At 44.6% G+C, this 9,238-nt stretch overlaps 2 protein-coding genes across 2 annotated transcripts in view; one reads left to right on the forward strand and one right to left on the reverse strand.

Moving 5' to 3' along the window:
- The window catches only part of LOC311114846 (uncharacterized protein), a gene marked incomplete at both ends in the record, with an annotated part of 60,927 nt that extends 54,176 nt beyond the window's left edge, over positions 1-6,751 (forward strand). The window contains 2 exons of the mRNA XM_084190073.1: positions 3,497-3,578; positions 6,704-6,751. Of these exons, the coding sequence (XP_084046199.1) occupies positions 3,497-3,578; positions 6,704-6,751 (130 nt within the window). The remainder of the gene's footprint in view (positions 1-3,496; positions 3,579-6,703) is intronic.
- Positions 6,752-8,446: 1,695 nt separating this feature from the next.
- LOC311114839 (gremlin-1-like) lies at positions 8,447-8,995 on the reverse strand (the record flags this gene model as incomplete). Its single annotated transcript, XM_084190067.1, has 1 exon — positions 8,447-8,995. One exon carries the CDS (start codon positions 8,993-8,995, stop codon positions 8,447-8,449), a length of 549 nt encoding a protein of 182 aa, XP_084046193.1.
- Between the last annotated feature and the right edge of the window lie 243 nt (positions 8,996-9,238).

Consider the following 9,238-nt stretch of genomic DNA (forward strand, 5'->3'; position numbering starts at 1 on the left):
CAATTTAAATTACAGGTTGTAATGCAACAAAATAGGAAAAACGCCAAGGGGGATGAATACTTTAGCAAGGCACTGTGACCCTGTATTATCTAGTATGTAGTCTGTCTGTCTGAACAAAGCGTAATCTCCTGTATAACTGGGTCTGAGACTAATGTGAGCTTGTCTTTTGGGGCCGTATGCATTAAGTGTTTCAGAGTAGGAGAGCTGATCTATGATCAAATCAAATCAAATTGTATTGGCCACATGCGCCGAATACAACAGGTGCAGACATTACAGTGAAATGCTTACTTACAGCCCTTAACCAACAGTGCATTTATTTAACAACAAAAAAGTGTTGAGAAAAAAACAGCAGAAGTAAAATAAAACAACAGTAGGGAGGCTATATATACAGGGGGGTACCGGTGCAGAGTCAATGTGCGGGGAAACCGGCTAGTTGAGGCAGTGCAAATAGTCTGGGTAGCCATGATTAGCTGTTCAGGAGTCTTATGGCTTGGGGGTAGAAGCTGTTGAGAAGTATTTTGGACCTAGACTTGGCACTCCGGTACCGCTTGCCGTGCAGTAGCAGAGAGAACAGTCTATGACTAGGGTGGCTGGAGTCTTTGACAATTTTGAGGGCCTTCCTCTGACACCGCCTGGTATAGAGGTCCTGGATGGCAGGAAGCTTGGCCCCAGTAATGTACTGGGCCGTACGCACTACCCTCTGTAGTGCCTTGCGGTCGGAGGCCGAGCAGTTGCCATACCAGGCGGTGATGCAACCAGTCAGGATGCTCTCGATGGTGCAGCTGTATAATTTTTTGAGGATCTGAGGACCCATGCCAAAACTTTTCAGTCTCCTGAGGGGGAATAGGCTTTGTTGTGCCCTCTTCACGAGTGTCTTGGTGTGTTTGGACCATGATAGTTCGTTGGTGATGTGGACACCAAGGAACTTGAAGCTCTCAACCTGTTCCACTACAGCCCCGTCGATGAGAATGGGCGTGCTCAGTCCTCTTTTGTTTTCCTGTAGTCCACAATCATCTCTTTGTCTTGGTCACGTTGAGGGAGAGGTTGTTATCCTGGCACCACACGGCCAGGTCTCTGACCTCCTCCCTATAGGCTGTCTCATCGTTGTCGGTGATCAGGCCTACCACTGTTGTGTCATCGGCAAACTTAATGATGGTCTTGGAGTCGTGCCTGGCCATGCAGTCATGGGTGAACAGGGAGTATAGGAGGGGACTGAGCACGCACCCCTGAGGGGCCCCCGTGTTGAGGATCAGTGTGGCAGATGTGTTGTTACTTACCCTTACCACCTGGGGGTGGCCCATCAGGAAGTCCAGGATCCAGTTGCAGAGGGAGGTGTTTAGTCCCAGGATCCTTAGCTTAGTGATGAGCTTTGAGGGCACTATGGTTTTGAATGCTGAGCTGTAGTCAATGAATAGCATTCTCACGTATGTGTTCCTCTTGTCCAGGTGGGAAAGGGCAGTGTGGAGTGCAATAGAGATTGCATCATCTGTGGATCTGTTGGGGCGGTATGCAAATTGGAGTGGGTCTAGGGTTTCTGGGATAATGGTGTTGATGTGAGCCATGACCAGCCTTTCAAAGCACTTCATGGCTACAGACGTCAGTGCTACGGGTCGGTAGTCATTTAGGCAGGTTATCTTAGTGTCCTTGGGCACAGGGACTATGGTGGTCTGCTTGAAACATGTTGGTATTACAGACTCAGTCAGGGACATGTTGAACATGTCAGTGAAGACACTTGCCAGTTGGTCAGCACATGCTCGGAGTACACGTCAAGGTAATCCGTCTGGCCCTGCGGCCTTGTGAATGTTGACCTGCTTAAAAGTCTTACTCACATTGGCTGCGGAGAGCGTGATCACATAGTCATCCGGAACAGCTGGTGCTCTCATGCATGCTTCAGTGTTGCTTGCCTCGAAGCGAGCATAAAAGTGGTTTAGCTCGTCTGGAAGTCTTGTGTCACTGGGCAGCTCGCGGCTGTGCTTCCCTTTGTAGTTTGTAATAGTTTTCAAGCCCTGCCACATCCGACGAGCATCAGAGCCGGTGTAGTACGATTCAATCTTAGTCCTGTATTGACTCTTTGCCTGTTTGATGGTTCGTCAGAGGGCATAGCGGGATTTTTATAAGCGTCCGGGTTAGATTCCCGCTCCTTGAAAGCGGCAGCTCTACCCTTTAGCTCAGTGCGGATGTTGCCTGTAATCCATGGCTTCTGGTTGGGATATGTACGTACGGTCACTGTGGGGACGACATCATCGATGCACTTATTGATGAAGCCAGTGACTTATGTGGTGTACTCCTCAATGCTATCTGAAGAATCCCGGAACATGTTCCATCTGTACTAGCAAAACAGTCCTGTAGCTTAGCATCTGCGTCATCGGACCACTTTTTTATTAACATCGTCACCGGTGCTTCCTGCTTTAGTTTTTGCTTATAAGCAGGAATCAGGAGGATAGAGTTATGGTCAGATTTGCCAAATGGAGGGCGAGGGAGAGCTTTGTATGCGTCTCTGTGTGTGGAGTAAAGGTGGTCTAGAGTTTATTTTCCTCTGGTTGCACATTTAACATGCTGGTAGAAATTAGGTAGAACGGATTTAAGTTTCCCTGCATTAAAGTCCCCGGCCACTAGGAGCGCTGCCTCTGGATGAGCGTTTTCCTGTTCACTTATAGCCTTATGCAGGTCATTCAGTGCAATCTTAATGCCAGCATTGGTTTGTGGTGGTAAATAGACAGCTATGAAAAATATAGATGAAAACTCTCTTGGTTAATAGTGTGGTCTACAGCTTATCATAAGATACTCTACCTCAGGCGAGCAAAACCTTGAGACTTCCTTAGTATTTGATTTTGTGCACCAGTTGTTGTTTACAAATATACACAGTCCGTCACCCCTTGTCTTACCGGAGTCAGCCGTTCTATCCTGCCGATGTAGCGTATAGCCCGCTAGCTGTATGTTGTCCATGTCGTCGTTCAGCCACGACTCGGTGAAACATAAGATATTACAGTTTTTAATGTCCCGTTGGTAGGATAACCGTAATCTTAGGTCATCCAATTTATTCTCAAATGATTGAACATTGGCTAATAGGATTGATGGAAGAGGCAGTTTACTCGCTCGCCGTTGGATCCTTACAAGGCACCCCGACCTACGTCCACGATATCTCCGTCTCTTTCTCATGCGAATGACGGGGATTTGGGCCTTGTCGGGTGTCTGTAGGATATCCTTCGCGTCCGACTTGTTGAAGAAAAAGTATTTGTCCAATACGAGGTGAGAAATCGCTGTCCTGATATCCAGAAGCTATTTTTGGTTATAAAAGACGATGGCAGAAACATTATGTACAGAATAAATTACAAATAACGTGGAAAAACACACATAATATAGTACAATTGGTTAGAGGGCTGTAAAACGGCAGCCATCTTCTCCGGCGCCATTGATACATGATTGATTGGTCCCACTGTAATGTTATTCATAATGATCACTATGAGACTTTTTTCCATCCTCCTGTTTCTCCCAGACTGAAAGAGGCCCAGCTGTCGGTGAAGAAGATTACAGCAGACAAGAAGGTGGAGACCAGGAAGATCAACCCTAACAGTCTGGTGAGAATATAGAGGCATATAATACTGAGAGATATATAGGTATAGAGATATAGAGATATAGATATAGAGAGAGACACTACCAGTCAAACGTTTGGACACACCTACTCATTCAAGGGATTTTCTTTTTTTTAAAACTATTTTCTACATCGTAGAATAATAGTGAAGACATCAAAACTATGAAATAACACATATGGAATCATGTAGTAACCAAAAAAGTGTTAAACAAATCAAAATATATTTTATATTTGAGATTCTTCAAAGTAGCCACCCTTTGTCTTGATGACAGCTTTGCACACGCTTGACATTCTCTCAACCAGCTTCATGAGGTAGTCACCTGGAATGCATATCAATTAAAAGGTGTGCCTTCTTAAAAGTTAATTTGTGGAATTTCTTTTCTTCGTTTGAGCCAATCAGTTGTATATATATATATATATATATATATATATATATATACACTGCTCAAAAAAATAAAGGGAACACTTAAACAACACAATGTAACTCCAAGTCAATCACACTTCTGTGAAATCAAACTGTCCACTTAGGAAGCAACACTGATTAACAATACATTTCACATGCTGTTGTGCAAATGGAATAGACAACAGGTGGAAATTATAGGCAATTAGCAAGACACCCCCAATAAAGGACTGATTTTGCAGGTGGTGACCACAGACCACTTCCCAGTTCCTATGCTTCCTGGCTGATGTTTTGGTCACTTTTGAATGCTGGTGGTGCTTTCACTCTAGTGGTAGCATGAGACGGAGTCTACAACCCACACAAGTGGCTCAGGTAGTGCAGCTCATCCAGGATGGCACATCAATGCGAGCTGTGGCAAGAAGGTTTGCTGTGTCTGTCAGCGTAGTGTCCAGAGCATGGAGGCGCTACCAGGAGACAGGCCAGTACATCAGGAGACGTGGAGGAGGCCGTAGGAGGGCAACAACCCAGCAGCAGGACTGCTACCTCTGCCTTTGTGCAAGGAGGAGCAGGAGGAGCACTGCCAGAGCCCTGCAAAATGAACTCCAGCAGGCCACAAATGTGCATGTGTCTGCTCAAACGGTCAGAAACAGACTCCATGAGGGTGGTATGAGGGCCTGACGTCCACAGGTGGGGGTTGTGCTTACAGCCCAACACCGTGCAGGACGTTTGGCATTTGCCAGAGAACACCAAGATTGGCAAATTCGCCACTGGCGCCCTGTGCTCTTCACAGATGAAAGCAGGTTCACACTGAGCACGTGACAGACGTGACAGAGTCTGGAGACTCCGTGGAGAACGTTCTGCTGCCTGCAACATCCTCCAGCATGACCTGTTTGGCGGTGGGTCAGTCATGGTGTGGGGTGGCATTTCTTTGGGGGGCTGCACAGCCCTCCATGTGCTCGCCAGAGGTAGCCTGACTGCCATTAGGTACCGAGATGAGATCCTCAGACCCCTTGTGAGACCATATGCTGGTGCGGTTGGCCCTGGGTTCCTCCTAATGCAAGACAATGCTAGACCTCATGTGGCTGGAGTGTGTCAGCAGTTCCTGCAAGAGGAAGGCATTGATGCTATGGACTGGCCCGCCCGTTCCCCAGACCTGAATCCAATTGAGCACATCTGGGACATCATGTCTCGCTCCATCCACCAACGCCACGTTGCACAACGGACTGTCTAGGAGTTGGCGGATGCTTTAGTCCAGGTCTGGGAGGAGATCCCTCAGGAGACCATCCGCCACCTCATCAGGAGCATGCCCAGGCGTTGTAGGGAGGTCATACAGGCACGTGGAGGCCACACACACTACTGAGCCTCATTTTGACTTGTTTTAAGGACATTACATCAAAGTTGGATCAGCCTGTAGTGTGGTTTTCCACTTTAAATTTGAGGGTGACTCCAAATCCAGACCTCCATGGGTTGATAAATATGATTTCCATTGATAATTTTTGTGTGATTTTGTTGTCAGCACATTCAACTATGTCAAGAAAAAAGAATTTAATAAGATTATTTCATTCATTCAGATCTAGGATGTGTTATTTTAGTGTTCCCTTTATTTTTTGGAGCAGTGCATATATATATATATATATATATATATATATATATATAGAGAGAGAGAGAGAGAGAGAGAGAGAGAGAGAGAGAGAGAGAGAGAGAGTTATACAATACAGTTATTGGGTTGATTCTATGGGTCAGAGCAACAGTACCACTGCACTGCACACTAAGATAGATAGGATCATAATCAATCATCAAACATGCTAACCATCATCATCCATCTTCTAGGTTTGGATTCAGGCTCAACAAAGCAGTGTTTACAGGAAATAGGATCTTCAGGTTTGGATTCAGGCTCAACAAAGCAGTGTTTACAGGAAATAGGATATTTCGGTTTTGATTCAGGCTCAACAAAGCAGTGTTTACAGGAAATAGGATATTTCGGTTTGATTCAGGCTCAACAAAGCAGTGTTTACAGGAAATAGGATCTTTAGGTTTGGATTCAGGCTCAACAAAGCAGTGTTTATAGGAAATAGGATTTTCTAGGTTTGGATTCAGGCTCAACAAAACAGTGTTAACAGGAAATAGGATAGTTTTTGACCTATCCCAGAACCTGGCTTTGATTCAATTATTGAATTACTGTTCCACTCATAATAATTATTCCACTGGGCCTCAAAAGTGTGATAGGCTCCTGCCCTATGGGCCGTTCTAGCTAACTCTGATAAGCTCCTGCCCTATGGGCCGTTCTGGCTGGAACATGGCTAACTTTGATAAGCTCCTGCCCTATGGGCCGTTCTGGCTGGGACATGGCGAACTCTGATAGGCTCCTGCCCTACGGGCCGTTCAGGCTGGGACATGGCTAACTCTGATAGGCTCCTGCCCTACGGGCCGTTCAGGCTGGGACATGGCGAACTCTGATAGGCTCCTGCCCTATGGGCCGTTCTGGCTGTGACATGGCTAACTCTGATAAGCTCCTGCCCTACGGGCCGTTCAGGCTGGGACATGGCTAACTCTGATAAGCTCCAGCCCTACGGGCCGTTCTGGCTCGGACAAGGCTTACTTACTTCCTTACTTGGCCTCAAAAGCCAGTATAGTAAAGTATGTGGTATGTGGACACTGTTTGCTTACTGTCCCTAATGGAAAGAACTAACCCCTTTCCTCTGCCCTGACAGAAAGAGAGACTGCGCCAGAAGGAAGCAAACATGGTGGCCACAAACTGAGAGACAGAACAGGACAGATAAGACATTAATGAGAAAACTGATGAGTTGATTTGTGAGGTAAGTGGGGACTTCTCCCACCTTCTCCCGCCCCTTAGCCACCCACACAGGGTGATCAGGATCATCCCGCCCCTTAGCCACCCACACAGGGTGATCAGGATCATACCAGTCTCTGTTCCTGCCCACCCTCCTTATGGACCAAGCCTGGAGCACTGCCTCTGAACCTTCCCCCACTGGACACTAGAGGAAACCACTCATACTATGGTTCAGAGGTCACAAAGTTGCAGATGGATTCACTGACCAAAAGGATACTGGCAATAGGATGATGATGAATATTTTCTTGTAAAAAAAAAATGTATAGGGAATAATGTATATACATTTAAAAGGTGGTGGATTCTTCACCTCATCCTAAGCACTTTCATGTTAAAAATTTTTAAATAATAATTTCAATACAATAACTGATTAATAACTGGTAGAATTAATAAGACAATGTATCTAGATTGTATGGTAAACTTTTTCTCATGTAGATTTGAAATGCATTTGTCTATCAGTTTGTTTGTTTTCTGATATTCAATATCAGAAGTTTTCTTTCTGTGTTTTATAAGAAATGTATAATGTTTTTCACCTTACATTTCCACTGTCAATCATAATATTAATGTAAAAATAAATCATCTATATATCTTGCCATCGGTTTCTGTTATTATAACTTCCCAACAACCCAAAACAGTTCAACAAGGTATACAAATAAGAGTTTATTCACCAACCACTTTATATACTGTACATAAATAATACAATAGCATGAACATTAAGTGACTTCTAACAGTGCAGGTTTAAAATGAATTGCCAACATTCATTGACACTAAACTCCTCAAGCGCTCCTGAAGTGAGCATGTCCACCAAGAATGATACTTAGAGTAACATTTGGAAGACATGATGCACTGTGACTATAAAACAACTTTTTTTTCAAACATGATTATTTTTTTTTTTTACAAATCAACACAGAACAAAAAATAAGAAATAAGATGGACTCCAAACATGTCCACAGACACTATTAACTCTGTAAATCATGTCATGTAATTATGAACTCAAATGTATTGATATGAAAGTTTAATTGTATTTATGTGAACTATTTATGATTGTAAAATATGAAAGACTTCAATAAAGATTTTTTTTTTAAGGAAACAATACCTATTCTCTCCACTTTGGCTCATAACGGTTAACAAAAAGAGTCCATGTCAAATTGAACACATTGTGTGGCTTTTTCTCCTTATTTAAATGCCATACATGCGCAAACCTTCTGGTCTCCACAGTGATAGTGTTATTTGTATTATGCACAAGCCAGAAATATTCAAAAAGAAGTAAGCACAAAACTATAAGCCATTTACAATGTGCTAAACCAGTCAGTTATGCCAAATCAGTCATTATAGGCCCACTCATTACACTTGGGGGGCTGTTTGGGGTGGCATAGCTGCCAGTTTAGGGTTTTGGCATGGTTGTGAAGAGTTCCATCCGTTGTGTTTTGATCTCCTCTGTTAGGACTAAGATTGGACATTTTCTCCCTCCTGCATATTCGGTTTTTGCAATGGGGAAGCACGTTTGATTTTACGCATTGGTCGGTCCCTCTATTATTTTTTATTCTTCCCGTGGAAAGCAAACCAACAGAGACTATACGAAATGTGTCATCCCATATGGCTTTAACTAATCCAGGTCTATGGAAGCGCAGTGGCACGTCTTTACGCGCTGGACGCGTTTCTTCTGGGTGCTGGGTGACTGGCCAGGACAGATGAGGGTGTAGGTGACGGTAGTGAATGTTTTCGGCTTACAGGTGGAACACGATTGGAAAGCCCCGTCATCTTGGTAGATGTGTCGGGGGATGTAGAAGGAGTTACACTGCCCGTAACAGAAGCGATTGATTATAGTGCGGCTGAGGCATCCTTCTTCGTGAATCGCCTGTTTCAGCGGCTGCGTCTTGCACCAGTCCAGTTTGAGGTACCGGCGCTCCGTGACGTGTAGGGCTTCTTGGCTGGATTCCAGAACCTCGTCCGCGGCCGTTACTGGCCCCATTTGGCGGGAGACAAATCCGTTCTGTGGTGGCTGCTGCGGTGAGCGCTCCGACTCGTTGGGGCTGGAGATGTATTTGTATGGGTGTGGAAAGGCGCCCTGGAAGCCACCTACGACTACGCTCCTCAGCGGACAGAATAGTAGTCCCAACACCATAGCCGAGGCAAATCCTGTTGAGGTCTTCATCCTTAGATGTAGAATACAAAAATATATAAGGATTATATTGAAAGCCGTCCTGGAAATCAATAAACAAATTACGCATAACTTTTACGCAAGGTTTACGTAAACCAAATACTTAATTTCCACATGGTTATACAATGTACAGTTACCAGACTAATAGGATAATTTCAACATAGCGAGTATTTGGTAGAGCAAGAATGATAAATAGCTAGATCGACTCACCTGTGTCCTAGACAAAACTCGACACAA

Source organism: Coregonus lavaretus (genome assembly GCF_964263955.1).
Source record: "Coregonus lavaretus genome assembly, contig: HAP1_SCAFFOLD_424, whole genome shotgun sequence".
NCBI classification, from domain to species: domain Eukaryota; kingdom Metazoa; phylum Chordata; class Actinopteri; order Salmoniformes; family Salmonidae; genus Coregonus; species Coregonus lavaretus.